This window comes from Heptranchias perlo, chromosome 10 (assembly GCF_035084215.1).
Source record: "Heptranchias perlo isolate sHepPer1 chromosome 10, sHepPer1.hap1, whole genome shotgun sequence".
NCBI classification, from domain to species: Eukaryota; Metazoa; Chordata; class Chondrichthyes; order Hexanchiformes; family Hexanchidae; genus Heptranchias; species Heptranchias perlo.
The window spans coordinates 46,145,908-46,162,611 of NC_090334.1; the positions used below are offsets into that span (position 1 = coordinate 46,145,908).

The 16,704-nt window shown below is 41.7% G+C and overlaps 1 protein-coding gene across 1 annotated transcript in view; it reads left to right on the forward strand.

Annotated features, from left to right (window-relative positions):
- Positions 1-16,704, forward strand: part of txndc16 (thioredoxin domain containing 16) — a 124,475-nt gene that overhangs the window by 19,054 nt on the left and 88,717 nt on the right. Inside the window, exons 10-11 of the mRNA XM_067991622.1 lie at positions 1,450-1,579; positions 4,838-4,984. Of these exons, the coding sequence (XP_067847723.1) occupies positions 1,450-1,579; positions 4,838-4,984 (277 nt within the window). The remainder of the gene's footprint in view (positions 1-1,449; positions 1,580-4,837; positions 4,985-16,704) is intronic.

Sequence of the window (16,704 nt, forward strand, 5' to 3'; positions counted from 1 at the left end):
TGTCGCTATGTAAAGAGTGCATCTGTGAGCTGCCTGATGGAAGTGTTAACAGCAAACTGACATATTTCTTATGTCCCCTGCTGGGGTCTGAAATGACCCAGAGGCATTAAAGTTGAGAGCAACTGTGACCTTCACCACCACAGGTGGTGCTGTGCTTGCCCTGGTGATGGGCTCCAATTGTTGTTGCAATAGGTGACACAGCTCAGTCACTGTCTCCCTGCTGAAGCAGAAGCTCCTGACACTTCACCCCTGTCAGATTCAGGTGAGATGGTTGGTTCCTGCGCCCTCTTCACCTTCGCTCTTCTCTAGCAGCTTCTCCAGGTCTGTGTTGGCTTCCTTGCTGCTGCTGCTCTTCCTCCTCGGTTGGCAGCCTCAAAGGCAACCCAAGCAGCGTACCCATCTTCCACGATTTTGCTGAAGCCAATCTTGAAAAAGTCTGCAGCACCTCCCAAAACTCACTCTCCAAAGCTAGTGAACAGTGAAACACCAGCCAAAATAGCTCCAAAAAACTGGTTCAAGAGCACACCAGCAGTCTTTAAAAGACTAACTCGAGCCTTAGCTTAATGGAGTTGAAGATCCTTTCAGATGTTGTTGCTGCAGCCTGCTTCCTGACTGTGTGGATGTCACGCGAGGACTGAACCGAGGCTGGCTGTTCACTGGAGTCAAATAGCTTGCCGACACTTGCCGTCTAGGCTTACGCAAGGTACCAGAGTGTTTCTGCCCCCAGGGAATTACACCCCAGTGTTAGTGAGTGCCTTCAGGAGAGGAGAAGGAAGGGAGAGAAAAGTGGGTGGGTGGGGTGGGAAAGAAAAGAAATAAATAGTTGATTGAATAGAATTGAAATAACTCTATAGTATTTCATGAATTGGATGTAGAATGTAACATGTATTTTGTACTTTTTAAGCTTTTTATTCCACTTAGCGAAGTTTAGACGCTTTCTTGGGTGATGTGACATTATATGATTTTTGCTGTTGCATATCGTGACGGTCTGGAGTTCAGTATATTTTGTTGGCACTAGGTTATGAAGATTGACCAGGTCAAAATCCTTGAGATGCTGATTGGCGGCATGCTGAATACTAGATGAAGATGGGATTTGTACAGTTTGAAGTGCCTGGGACTGGTATTTTGGGGAGTGGTTGGCTAGGATCTCCTCAGTGACCTAGGATGATTTTGATCACAGAATGGGGTTATGGGTTGGGACTTGGAGGTTGCACATTTTAAAGGAATTATATTTATAGTTGCAGTCCCATGATCATAGAACAAAAATGTCCATAAATGTAAAATTTAATCTGGTTCATTAATAATTAATGTATGGATTTTATTTTCCTGCATGAATGAAACTGCTCATGTTTCTCCCCAAAAGTCAATTTATGAAAGCTAAAAATTAGATCATCTAATCCTCGTAAAATGTTTTGTTTGACTGATTATTACGCTGTTATGTTTCTTTAGGATTCATCGATCAACTATTTGGTTATAACATCTGTTGAAGAAATTGTTGATCTTGTCAAAGGTGAAGTGAAAAATGTATCAACTAGAGAACAAGATGACGAAGAGGAAAGTGAAGATATAGATATCATAGGTATGGTGAGGTACAAAATCTAATAACAACTGCATACACACGGAAATGACAAAGTTATGAAGATATTTCTCACCTCCATATATGTATAGAAAAAGTTGTTTATAGAGTGGACTTATAAAGTGGATTCACTGTATAACTTGATAAAAGCAAAAGATGAAGCACATATCCAGCAACTGTTTGAGCCACTGCCTTTTGGTCCTACAGCATATTTGATTTGTTTTTTTAACATTATTTTAAGGTCTCTCTTTAATGATACTATAAGCAGTGAATATAATTTTCTTGGATTATTGAATACTGCATGGTTTCACTGTATGTTCCTGGTATTTGACCTGAATTACATAATCTAAAAACCGGTGCACTGGCCACCTGGCTGCACATCAGAAAGTTTGACTATTATTAGCGGTTCTCGCCCACATTGGAAAGTTTGGAAAAATATCAAGTTAGGAATAGGTTTGAAGGTTGTAAAGGTAAATATAGTTAGACATGATCAAATATGATGGCTCCTAATTCTAAGACCATGGACATGACATGCCATGGAAAGCAACTGGTCAAAGTTGAATAAATTAGATTGTAAGGTTTTGCCTTTATACGTTTTGGGGAAAGAAAAAACTTTACGGAATCTTCCTTCAGGATTAATTTAAGTTGGCAGAGTCCATGAAAGGGTACATGGTATTGTGGAAGGAACAGATTTGAAGGGCTGAGGCATAGCTTTTTCTTCTTCCATGTTTTCTTATGTTTTATATCATCATAGGAGCAAAATTGTGAATAGTTCATAACATAAAATCAATTTTATTACAAAGTAACATACTTAGTCACTCTGTTTAATGAAACTACAGAACTTTCTGTTGGCTATATAAAGTAATATGGGTTGGGTGAAAATTCCTCAATTTCTAAGTCGCAATTTCCATATTTTCATATTATAATATATTCTTGACTCAGAAATGTAATGCTAGTAAATTTATTGTAAGCACTCTTGGCATCAGATAGACCTGAATCTTTTTTGCTTGAAACAGAGACACATCTGCCACCTAATCATCATTTATTAATGTATGTTCTCTTTTTTATTATAATTCAGAATTTTTCCCCTTTAACAAGGATGAAGTAATTTGTTTACAAAAATAGAATGCTTCCTTATAATAATCATAATTTCAGCAGGCAACTTAAAATTCTTAGCTACTGGTTGTTAATATATAAGCATGATTTTTTGATATTTTTATATTATATTTTGTGAAATGGATCCTTTCCATTTTCACATTTTTATGTTGAATTTTGCTGATTTAATTGTGTACCTCTGGGATCAAATAACCAGGGTGCCTCATTATTATCCTCCTCCTCATTGTACTATCATATTTTCCTAAGGTGAGAATCATTTTCCAGAAAAGGGAAAAGAAAATAACTTCTGAATGTATTTTACAAAATAATGGATGTATGTGGGGATTTCCTTCAAGTAAAAATGAGACAACATTTGATAGCTGCTTATGAGAAGCAAAAGTGGTTACTGAAGAAGCTTCCTAATGCACTGATCTGCCTAGTCTTCATAGGCAAAATTTAATTTCTGTTAAATGTTCAGTGTGTATTGTAAAGTAGATTTAAAAATCTATGGAGCCACAATGCCTTCTAATTCACGGCGTTCTGAGTAACTGAATTTTAAAGAGGAAGTTTTCTTTGGTTTTGCTGTGTCGGATTTAATAAATACTAGTGGCACTTTTATGGCATTGTTTACGGATTTGCATGGATTGGTCTGTTGCCCATGGTATGCTGCTGGTGTTCAGGTTTGCGAGAGAGTGCCAAAAGATTGAAATAAAGAAAAGTGGCCAACAATAGCTGAGTGCCAGAGGAAGTATAAGTAAATAATACTAGCTGAGCACCAGAGGAATTAAATAATTGGGTATGCCTGAGGCTGGCGAGAAAGCAATAAATAAATACATGAAATTTATGAACAGGGAAAACTAAGGTGTTTTTTTTAAAAAAAACATCTTTTAGCTTTTTTCAATTCCGGCACATCTATTTGTGTTAGTGATGATGCTAATGGTTAACAAAAGATGGCTGATTTGCCTTTTTTTTTCCCCCCACGTTGTTCTGTATTTCTTTCTCTTTAGTTGTCAATTAATTTGAAAATGTTTTGGTAGAACAAAGATTATGTATTACATATATTATGTATTCGTTGCTCATGATGTGGTCTCCTCTACATTGGGGAGACCAAACGCAGATTGGGTGATCACTTTGCTGAACACCTCTGTTCAGTCAGCAAGCGTGACCCTGACCTCCTGGTCGCTTGTCATTTTAATTCTCCGTCCCACTCCCACTCTGAACTCTCTGTCCTCAGCCTCCTACACTGTTCCAATGAAGCTCAATGGAAGCTTGAGGAACAGCACCTCATCTTTCAATTGGGCGCTTTACAACCTTCCGGACTCAACATTGATTTCAATAACTTCAGATCATAACCACTGCTCCTGTCTTTTCGGACAGCAGGTGCTGGTAATGGTTCTGCTGTTGCCATTTACAGCTCCTTTAGACCTATCTTTTGTTTCTTTACCTGTCCCATTACCACTCTCCTTGCCCTGCACTATCATCCCTTTTGTCATTTAATCACTCTTGCCCTCCACCCTATCACAGACCTTCTCTTTTGTTCTTTCCTTCCCCCCCCCCCCCCCCCCACCCACCCACTCCCTCCCAACTCCTTTGCCTGGCTCTGTACTTACATTAAAAACTATTGCAACTGGAAGAAGTTAAAGATTTGACGAAAGGTCATCGAACTGAAACCTTAACTCTTTTTTTCTTTCTTCACAGACGCTACCTGACTTGCTGAGTATTTCCAGCATTTTCTGTTTTTCTTATGTATTATAGAACTGATTCAAGAATAAGTGGTTCTGTATTATCTTCGGCTTCTGGCAGTAAATAACTGTGTCCATTTACATTGTGGGGGCAGATTCCGTAATACTGATAGTGACACATAGCTAAATATGTGCAAACTTGTGCATGCAAAGACGTTTCAAAATCATTATTGATGGCTGGAGGCGGTCCATGAAGTCTAGCAATCAGGACCTGTATTGCTGTGAATTGAGTATCCAGGCAAACCACCTCTTTAGATGGGCCACTGTGCCTTGGAAAGCAGCCTTGTTAAACCTTATTTAACATACAGTGCAGACATTGGTTATAATAATACAAGATTATGGTAAATGTACAATTAGGAAAAATGCTTAGCTCAGTTGGATCTATTCTGTTCTGTATTCTGACTATTACTTTTCTATGCTTCAGGTATTCAAGATGATGAAGTGGCAGAAGCTATCTACAGAGACAGAGGGAGGGAACTGAATCTAGACTTAGTTCCAGCACTAACAGACAGCAGCTTTCCGACAAGTTTAGCAGCAACTCCCCATGTGGTGGTGCTGTTCTACACTGCTTGTAAGTACTGGGAAGTTTTATAGATACAAGTTTATAAACAGAATTACATTTTAAAAAGATGAAATGGAAGGTATTTTGGGCTAAGCATTGCATGGTGATGTTTGAACAAAAGTATGCTCCATCTATCAAGAGAGGAATGAGTAGGTATCGGATTCAATATATAGAGGTGAGGTGGAAATAGATTAATATTTTTAAATTTTCTACAAGTCAGCAAATTATCATTGATAAAATGTAATAGATGATAATGTGCTTGGCTAATTAAGCAGATGGAGCAAATAAGTGGTGAAGAGTTATGGTTTTAATGTTTCTATACATTCATTTATGTAACATATTCCTGATTTATTTTAACCTAGTCGATTACTTTTTTTCCCAAGGTTTATAGCGCATATGTAGGAGCTGTACTTTTTTGTCAATTTCCAATTTCTCCCTTCTGAAGCTGGTGATTTGTGCTGAGGTGCAGTTCCATTGGTGTTGGAAGCCCTTCAGTAGCTTCCCCGACTCACAAATTAAGAATAGTGACTTTAAGTGATGTACATTGACAGGCTCTTTCATCATGGAACATCACCGTAGAGCCCCATCCTGACCTCCCTGATGTTCACACACATGTGCATTTCAGCAGGAATACTGGATAACAATCAGGAGTGTAAAACCTGACTGACTTTTCTTCAATATAATCCAGGGACATTGAAGCCAATTGGCAATATCCCACTTTTGTCTTCATTGAGCTTATTTAACTCAGACCTGGGTCCGTACTGATCTTTATGGCTCAATATCACTTCAGTTGATGTATTTATCCACTGAGCCTATGGGGAGCTCATGTTAACAAAAAAATGGTGTGAAATCTCCAGTAGAAGGCATGCCCTGTAAATGTTGTTTCTCCACTCTCCCTTGACTCAAATCTTTTTCTCTCTTCCTGGTTTCTCCAGTTTTAATGTGCATAGCCACAGCTACTGACTGTATCCACTTATTTACTTGATCCACCTTGGCTTCTTGGTTCTTTTCCTGATTAGAGCTTTTCCTTCCCTTAACCTGTGGTATCATGATTTTCTCTCTTTGGGCTTATAGTGAGACCGCCAACCCTTTGACCCAAATCCTTACATATCTGCATTCCCGAATTGCATAGTTCCAACCTAATGGTATGTTTTGTTACATCTCTAGACCTAAGCATCACATCATCTCCAGATTCCCTCCTACATCCCATACCAATCCTACTGTCGAAGCCTCCAAACTTGTGCTCCATTGGTTTCCTGCCCAGCTTGTGATTTTTTTTTTGTTTGTTCTCATGACGTGGGTGATGCTGGCAAGGACTATATTTATTACCCATCTCTGAGAATGTGGTGATGGGTCCTCCAGAATTTTGACCCAGTGATGATGAAAGAACAGTGTTATATATCCAAGTCGTGATGGTGTCTGAATTGAAGGAGAACTTGGAGAAGGTGTTCCCATGACATTTCTGCTCTTGTCCATGGTAGACATCGTGGGACCGGGAGGTGGTTTTGAAGTAAGCTTGGTGAATTGCCGCACTACATACTGCAGCCATAATGTGCCGGGGGTGGATTTTGAGTCCAGTGGTAGGGGTGCCACTCAAGAACATTACTCTGTCTTGGGTTAAGCTAGGTTGGGGTACTTTTCACTTAAAGTAGGGGTGGAAAACTGGCAGTAGCAGATCGGTCGCCCGTTATACACCTTGCCTGACCTTTTTCCTGTCTGTTGACTTCAATGGAAAGGTAAATTGAGCTGGATGTATAATTGGTGGCTGATTTGCTACCGGCAATTTCCCACCTGGTGAAAGTAAAAATCGGCACCGTTGATTGTTTTTACAGCTGCACCCATCCAAGTGAGTAGCGATTATTCCATCAATTCTGGACTTATGTAGATGGTGATGAGGCTTTGAGGGATCAGGAGGTGAGCCATTTGTTAGAGAGTACCCAGCCTCTGTCCTGCTGTAGCCAAGGTGTTGATGTGGCTGGTTTAGTTAAGCTTCTGATAATTAACCTCCAAGCTGTTGATAGTGGGGAACTTAGTTGTTCGAGATGCCAGTGAAGGTCATGGAAATGTTGCATCGTGTTGCAGATTATATGACATGAATGCTGGCTGCTGTTTGTCACCCCAAGCCTGGATGTTAATCAGGTTTTGCTATAAGATGGTACGAGCTGCTTTGCTTTCAGAGGAATTGTGAATCGAGTTGAATGCTGGAATCAACAGAAAATAGCCCCATTCCTAACCTTACGATGGGGGAAAGGTCATTGATAAAGATGGTCAGATTGAGGACACTGCCGTGAGTAATTGCTGCAGTGATGCTTGAAGCTTCAATGGTTGGTCTCCTACACCCACAACCATTTTCTGGTGCGTAAGGTATGACTCAGGCCACTGGGGAGATTTTATCTTGACGCATGCCCCCACTCACCCCAATTGACCCAGTTTTGCTTGGTCTCCTTGGTAACATACTTAAAGTTGAAGATAGTTACACTCGATCTCCTCTGGTATTCAACTTTTGTATCCATGTCTGGCTCAAGGCTGTGATGAGTATGGAATTGTGTGGTTCTGGCAGAATCCAAACTAAACATTGATGAATAAATATTGATGCATATATGGTGCTCGATGGCACTGTTAATGTCTTCTTCCATCACTTTGTGGATGATTGGGCAAAATTGGCTGGATTAGACTTGTCCAGTTTTTTGTGGAGAAGTCATACTTGGGCAGTTTTCCTCATTGTCTGGTAGACACCAGTATCGTAGCTACATTGGAACAGGTTGGCTCGGTGGGGGCAGCTAGTTCTGGTGCACAGGTCAGTTAGTTCTGGTGCACAGGTCAGTTCTGCAGCTGAGATGGTATTTATTAAGTATTCTTAATGAATATTTTGCATCTGTCTTCATAAAAGACAGGGACGATGCAGACATTGTAGTTAAGGAGGAGGAGTGTGAAATATTGGATGGGATAAACTTAGTGATAGAGGAAATATTAAGGGGATTAGCATCTTTGAAAGTAGATAAATCACCAGGGCTGGATGAAATGTATCCCAGGCTGTTAAAAGAAGCAAGGGAGGAAATAGTGGAGGCTCTAACCATCATTTTCCATCCTCACTGGATACAGGCGTGGTGCCAGAGGATTGGAGGATTGCTAATGTTGTACCAATATTTTAAAAAGGGAGTGAGGGATAGACCGAATAATTACAGGCCAGTCAGTCTAACCTCGGTGGTGGGTAAATTATTGGAATCAATTCTGAGGGCCAGGATAAACCATCACTTAGAAAGGGACAGAGTAATCAGTCAGCATGGATTTGTTAAGGGAAGGTCATGTCTGACTAACTTGATTGAATTTTTTGAGGCGGTAACAAGGAGGGTCGATGAGGATAGTGCATTTGATGTAGACTACATGGATTTTAGCAAGGCTTTTGACAAGGTCCCACATGGCAGACTGGTCAAAAAAGTAAATGCCCATGGGAGTGGCAAGTTGGACCCAAAATTGGCTCAGTGGCAGGAAGCAAAGGGTAATCGTCGACTGGTGTTTTTGTGACTGGAAGGCAGTTTCCAGTGGGGTTTCGCAGGGCTCAGTACTAGGTCCCTTGCATTTTGTGCTATATATTAATGATTTAGACTTAAATGTAGGGGGCATGATAAAGAAGTTTGCAGACGATACAAAAATTGGCTGTGTGGTTGATGGTGAGGAGGAAAGCTGTAGATTGTAGGAAGATATCAATGGACTGGTCAGGTAGGCAGAAAAGTGGCAAATGGAATTCAATCCGGAGAAGTGTAAGATAATGCATTTGGGGAGAGCAAACAAGGCAAGGGAGAACACAATAAATGGGAGGATACTGAAAAGTGTAGAGGAAGTGAGAGACCTTGGAGTGCGTGTCCACAGATCCCTGAAGGTAGCAGGACAGGTAGATAAGGTGGTTAAGAATGCATATGGAATACATTCCTTTATTAGGCGAGGCATAGAATATAAGAGCAGGGAGGTTATGTTGGAACTATATAAAACACTGGTTAGGCCACAGCTTGAGTACTGTGTACAGTTCTGGTCACCACATTACAGGAAGGATGAAATTGCACTAGAGAGGGTACAGAGGAGATTTACGAGGATGTTGCCAGGATAGAGAATTTTAGCTATGAGGAAAGATTGGATAGGCTGGGGTTGTTCTCCTTGGAACAGAGAAGGTTGAGAGGAGATTTGATAGAGGTATATAGAATCATGATGGGTCTAGACAGGGTAGATAGAGAGAAACTGTTCCCATTGGCGGAAGGGTCAAGAACCAGAGGACATAGATGGGCAAAAGAACCAAAGGTGACTTGTGGAAAAAAAATTTACGCAGCGAGTGGTTATGATCTGGAATGCACTGTCTGAGGGGTGATGGAGGCAGATTCACTCATGGCTTTCAAAAGGGAACTGGATACGTTCTTGAAAGGAAAAAAATTGCAGGGCTAAGGGGATAGGGCTGGAGAGTGGGACAAGCTGGATTTCTCTTGCATAGAGCCGGCATGGCAAATGGCCTCCTTCCATGCTGTAACCTTTCTGTGATTCTATATCAGGAATCATAGGGTTGGCTATCCTCAGAGCACTCAGCTACTTCTTAATACCACGTGGAGTAAATGGCGTTAGCTGGACATTGGGGCCTATGATGGTGGGACTTTGGAGTAAGCCTAGTGGGATCGTCCACCTGTCACTTTTGTCTCAAAGCACTTCCAAACACTTCAGCCATGTCTCCTGCATTACATATTAGACTTCACAATGGTTGATGAAGGGGATGTTCATGGACCTTTTCCTACTGTTGCCTGATTGTGCATCACCATTCTTAACTTGATGTCGGACCGCTATAGAGCTTTGCTCTGATTTGTTGGTTGTGGGACCACTTAACTATAACCCGCTGCTTTTGATGTTTAGCATGTAGGTAGCCCTGTAGTATAGCTCCAGTAGATTTGTGTTGATCACAGTCCACCAACTCACATTCTAATGCCTTCTTAACTCGTCTCTTTGACTGCCAAGCAATGCTTAACCCAGCACACTGACCAGCTTTATTTAGGGTGATAAGAAAAGGCTAGCTGTAAATGAAATATTTACATGTTTTTTGGTAAAACTAAAATTTAGGTTTAAACTTGGCTATTTGGATCATATTTTCTACAATTTTATTTTTAATCAGTTTAATTCAGTAGCAGTACCACATGAAAGGCCTGTGTCACTTAAAGATCTATGTCATTTACGGTGAATAAGATCAACTCCATTTGTCAAAGCTTTTTCTAATAGAGATTAAATGCACTGAATTGTTCAACATATCTGCAGAACTGGGCTTGAAGAGTTTGGAGATCTTACTGGCAATTTATTCAAAATGCTCATATTTAAAATTGGATGGAAATTACCTCCTAAGGAACTACTGTTACCTATAGTGACTCGGAATAAAGCTAAGTAATCAAATCATTCATGTCCAATAACATCATTTGTAAATTAGGAATAACCATTCATTTTACAAAATAAAAATACACATTTTTGGAATACCTTATACTAGTTATGATCAACTAAGTTGAGACGAAGCAGTAAACCAACTATTTTGCATGAAAGATGGCTCCTGCGTATGAAAATATTTTCTGACTTAATGTGACTAAATATATTTTTTGTGACAATTTTTCTTCTATCTCTTCTGAAAGCTATTGCAGAAGTATGGTTCCGTTAGGATGTATATTTTTGTAATAATATAGACAAAGGCTGCAGTCCTGAGCATGCATAACAAGGATGAGTTTGAGATGCAGAGCCAAATACTTAGCTCGTTTATTAAAGATTAAATGAACAAGCACTCACAGCCAACACCGAGATGTCAAAATATATTTTGCTGTAGAAGAACGCACATCACAGCTGGTTGAGCTCAACCTTCTCTCATCTCTCTCTCTCTTTCTCTCTCTCTCTCTCTCCTTTCCTTGTAGATGGAAGCATAAAATGATGGAGATATTAATAGATTAAGTGAATGGGCAAAATTGTATCAAATGGATTTCAATGTAGGCAATTGTGAGGTCATCCACTTTGGACCTAAAAAGGATAGATCAGAGTACTTTCTAAATGGTGAAAAGCTCGAAATAATGACGTTCCAAAGAGACTTTGGGGGTCTATGTACAGGGATCATTAAAATGTCATGGACAGGTACAGAAAATAATCAAAAAGGCTAATGGAATGCTGGCCTTTATATCTAGAGGGCTAGAATACATGGGGGTAGAAGTTATGCTACAGCTATACAAATCCCTGGTTAGACCACACCTGGAGTACTGTGTTCAGTTCTGGACACCACACCTTAGGAAGGATATATTGGCCTTGGAGGGAGTGCAGCGTAGATTTACTAGAATGAGACCTGGACTCCAAGGGTTAAGTTACGAGGAGAGATTACACAAACCAGGGTTGGAATTTAGAAGATTAAAGGGCGATTTGATTGAAGTTTTCAAGATATTGACGGGAACCGATAGGGTAGATAGAGAGAAACTATTTTTGCTGGTTAGGGTGCCCAGGACTAGGGGATATAGCCTAAAAATTAGAGCCAGGACTTTCAGGAGTGAAGTTAGGAAGCAGTTCTACACGCAAAGATTGATAGGAGTTTGGAAGTCTCTTCCACAAACGGCAGTTGATGCTAGCTCAATTGTTAATTTTTAAATCTGAGACTGATAGACTTTTGTTAACCAAAGGTATTAAGGGACATGAGGCTAAGGTGGGTTTATGGAGTTAGGTCATAGATCAGTCATGATCTCATTGAATGTCGGAACAGGCTCGAGGGGCTAAATGGCCTACTCCTGTTCCTATGTTCCTTCTTTTTACTTATGGCTATGATCTCATCCCATTTATACTGTTTGTAGCTGCACTAATTCCATAACTCTTTACCCACTATTGGTACCAATCTGTATCAGTGTGTATCAAGATGTTCCAGGCTAATTAAACATTTATCTTTCTAGTCCATGGTTCTGCAAGGGAACAGAAAACACTTGTGTTCAGGATTAACAAGGCATAGAATGAATTATTATGGTTAGTTACAAATAACTTAATATCTAAATGTAAACAATCCCATCCTATCCATACCCAATAGCATTTTCCAGAATCAGTCACTGGACAGCAATTAAAGAGTGGGTATCTGACCAACTGTAGTGCCCTTATTGACCCCCCCCCAGTTGGGATCAGCTGACTTGGTTAGTACAGACCAGGAATTGAACTTATGATTTCTAGTCTGTATGACTGATACATTAGGCTGTGTCTTTACCCCTTAAGCCAATGGGAAGCCAGCCACACATATTTTTGAATATCACACAGATGGGCAGATTATCCTCTTTGGGTGCCCAACAGGTGCAATGTTCCTGAGGTGCAATGAGCCTCTGAACAAAGAGGTACCTCTGATTTTCATGTCCCAGGCCACCTGGAGCAAGCCAGCTCCCAGCAGGGCTTTGCAGCGGGATCCAATAGTGGAAACAGGAGCACAATTAGAGAGCAGCTGGGGAGCAGCAGCCAGAAGGTCTCATGGTCTTACGTTTGTCCTGAGGTGGGGTAAGCAGGAGTTAAAAGAAGAATTTTAACCTGCTAAACAAAATCTTGCATTTCTTTAGCGTCTTTCATGTCCAAAGCGCTTTACAGCCAATGAAGTACTTTTGAAGTGTAGTCTCTGTTGTAATGTAGGAAACGTGGCAGCCAATTTGCGCACAGCAAGGTCCCACTAACAGCAATGAGATAATGACCAGATAATCTGTTTCAGTGATGTTGGTTGAGGGATAAATATTGGCCAGGACACCGGGGACAACTCCTCTGCTCTTCTTTGAAATAGTGCCATGGGATCTTTTATGTCCATCTGAGCAGGCAGATGGGGCCTTGATTTAACGTCTCACCTGAAAGGCAGCACCTCTGCAGCATTCCCTCTGCACTGAAGTGTCAACCTAGATTTTGTGCTCAAGTCTGTGGAATGGGGCTTGAAACTATGACCCTCTGACTCCGAGGCAAGAGTGCTACCACTGACCCAAGGCTAGTGAGGGGAATAAAATTAGGTGCTCTTTTGCGAAAGTGAATCAAGTCCATCAGATGCTCATAATGCCATATGCTTTGGTCAGGCACCCACTAATATTGATTCCTGATTTGGAGAACATAACAGGATGCATGAAGGTATGGCTTGTATACTAGATTTTATTCTAAACTATCGATGAAAAGACTTGACTATCTTCCATATTCTGTAATATTTTTGGACGTGACATCACTTTACACTGCAAGTTTAGTGTCTGTAAAGTGATTTCAGCATCACATCAATACTAAACTTGGTGTAAATCTGGAGTCAGTGCCCAACCTGATACACAAGTGAAGCAGAGTGAGAGTCCCTGGAGAGCATAGTCTCACAGTACTTCAGTTTGATACTGTGTGGAGTAGGAGTCCAGTGTCGTGTCAAACCTGGATTGCAAATTGCACAGAGATCCATTGAACTTCCTGGGCACTTCTTTAAATCTACTTTACCTTGATTTAGACATTGAGAGTCAGAATTCTTCCTGGTTTCTAAATGTTTACATTTCTATTTTTTGGGCAAGTGCTCTGTGTCAGCATGTATTCAAGCATGTTCAGAGCTCTCCTGGCAGGATGCTTAGATAATGTGAACAAGGTTTTTTGCCTGGCTGGAATCTGAGCAGCTATAATGTAAACGTACCCAAGACTTGAGAAAACAAAATCTGGTAAGTAATACTTGGTAACAGCCTATTTTTAGACCAAAAAAAGTCAGCTAGCACTTCAATTACAGTAAATCAGTTTGTTTTTAAGTTGGTTATCCATGAGAGCTGCGCTGATTGAAGAAATGTATATAGTCAGCATTGATCTCTTGAATCACTCAACCATATATAGTTGCAGACCCTCGAGGCCTCTTTCTTCCCGACATGCACGTGTGCACTTGTGGACTATATTGTCATTTTCCATAACTAAGTTTGCTGACCTTCCCGGATTGTCTGGGAGTTTCTTGGAATGGGACATGGACCTCCTGGGGGTTGCTGTTAACAGCCGGGGGGGAATGTCATGCTTCAAATTTCTCGCCGCAGCCATTCACCCCATCCCTGCTCGCGACATCACTGGCTGTAGGCGTAGAGAAGCCCCTGCCGTTGCAGAGAGCTGTGACTGGCTGGTGTGCCGGGAACAATTGGGAGTTGATGGAGGATTGGGAGTTGTTGAGGGGGATTGGGAGTGGGAGTTGGGGGAGGGTGGTAGTGGATTGAGGGAGACTGGGGAATGGGAGTTGGGTGTGCGGGTGGATAGAGGGAGACTGAGGAATAGGAGTCAGGAGAGAGAGGGAGAATGGGGGTCGGGGAGAGAGGGGGATTAGGGAATGGGGTGGGCGTGGGGACCAGCATTTTCTGCAGAGTTGGGAGCAGCAGCAACTTGGTGAGTGGATGCAGTGTTGAGAGATGTAACCAGTAAAGGGGCGAGTGAAACCTGGGAACTTTACTGTGGGTAAATAGTGAAAGATTGTTTCCACTGGTGGGCGAATAGGGAAAAGGGGAGAAGACTGAGGATTCCCACTGGAAGAACCAAGGGGGAATGGAGAAGATAGGTTTTTGCACTGAGGGCCATTAACCATGGGATGCTTCACCACAAGTGGCTATTGAGGCAGAGACTAGAACATTGTTTAAAAGGGAATGGGATAAATGCTTGAAAAGGAGGAATATAAAAGGACCTGGTGGGATTGGGATTGCAGGAGAGAGTGCCAGCACCTGTGAATGGCCTTCTCCTGTGCTGTAATTTCTATCATTCCATGAAAACTCTCCTTTATTGAGGCTGAACCCAGGGAGTGGTTTAGAAACAAAAGCAAAATACTGCAGATGCTAGAAATTTGAAATAAAAACAGAAAATGCTGGAATCACTCATCAGGTCTGGCAGCATCTGTGGAGAGAGAAACAGAGTTGAGGTTTCAGTGGTTCAGAAATGTTGGCGCTGAGCTGAGTTTAGGATGATGTGCCCTTTGAGAAGTACCCCAAACATTGAGTCAGCTGCCCTTTGTGCAATATCTCGGTTTGGTACAGGTTGGGCTGTGCCAGCCAGTTTTCAAGTGTCAAGTCCAAATACAGACTGGCTCTGATTGAGGCTCCTAGTTTAGAGTTGTCACCTTCACACAGAACCTGAGTCCAAATCAGAGTCTAAGGAGCTAGGGAGAAAGATCAGGCCTTTTAAAAGTGGCATCGATTGGGGAGCCTGACTGCACCTTGTGCAGTGCAGGGGGATTCTTGCTGTAGTTTCAGGGTGAATATCAGTGGGTTATAGGATTACTACTAGTTACAGGTAGGATATCTGGGTGTTGCACCTATTACTACCAGTTATATATCGACCATCAATGAGTTATTGTATTACTGTTGGTTATGAGGCATATGAATATTACCAGCATTACTATTAGTTATTGGTACAATTTCGGTGAGTGACTATTAGTTACTGATGGAATCAAAATTCCTCCGACCCCCGGGCCTGGATTTTAACTTCGAGCTGGGAACTCAGCGGGTGGGTGGATTTGCGCGTGGGAAACCCGAAAGTCAAGTGAGCGTGTTTAAATCTGCGATCACAACTCGGTTGCAGGCAGTTTTCTTTGTTTCCGGGTTTTGCATCTCCAAGCTGTGCAGTGGGTGTACTGCGCACCCGAATGACGCGATCGGAACTGCAGTATTTGATGACGAAAGGTCATCGACCTGAAATGTTAACTCTGTTTCTTTCTCCACAGATACTGCCTGACTTGCTGAGTATTTCCAGCATTTTCTGTTTTTATTGCTGCAGTATTTAAAAGGCCAGTTCAAAATTGGATCTTGGAGGAGAAAGGAGAAATGGAGCCCAGGAGAGCAAAGGCAGCACCTAGATTTACTGATGCCTCCCTAGATGTGCCACTGGCTGCAGTGAGAGCCAGGAGGGAAGGAAGAAACCTGGTTTTGTCACGAAACAGGCTTGGCTGGAGGTAGCACAAGAGGTGACCAGCAGAAGCACAGTGCACAGGTCTTGGCTGCAGTGCAGCAAGCGCTTTAATGACCTGACCAGGTCTGGAAGAGTGAATACATTTGCTGATTCACCTACATCCTGATGTGTACAACTTGCCCCCTTCATCACTCTGTCTTGGCAAGCCTACTCCAACACAATACTCCTCACACCCACTTAAATTTACTAGCAATCATCCTTCACTTTCTATCCACTTGCTCACCTCCTCAATTATTGCAACCAACATGGTCACTCACCTCAGTCCTGATGCAATGTGATGCACCTGTGTGACAGTGGCCCTCTGATGCATCTGTCTGATAGTCATCCTTACACAATGCACTGCATCCATCGGTTGAATATGGCACCTTCAGTCACCCACAGGTCTGCTCTGTCACCTTTTGTAGGAGGAAAGAGCCCAAAATGCAAGAGAGAGGACAAGGACTGGCGGTGGTCCTCCGCAAATTGTGGGACTAACTGATGTGGAGAAGGACTTAATGGAGACAAGTGGGACGACTGCGTTCCTCTCTATCGGAGATGGAGAGACTGGGAGATAGTAGATGGCTGGTGACACAATTTAAAACATCTTTCACAAAGATGCTGATTTTATAAAGTCAATGCCTGAAGTATGTGAAGCCTGAATATGGAGATTGGCAAGATTGTTGTTGTGCTAAGACTAAGTCGTTTTGCTTTCTTTAGTCTTCCAGGGCCTTCACGCCTACAAATACAGTCTGCGGATATGGATGATATTGATTCCTCAGAGGACCTCATTCCTTTTGAGGGTGCACTGT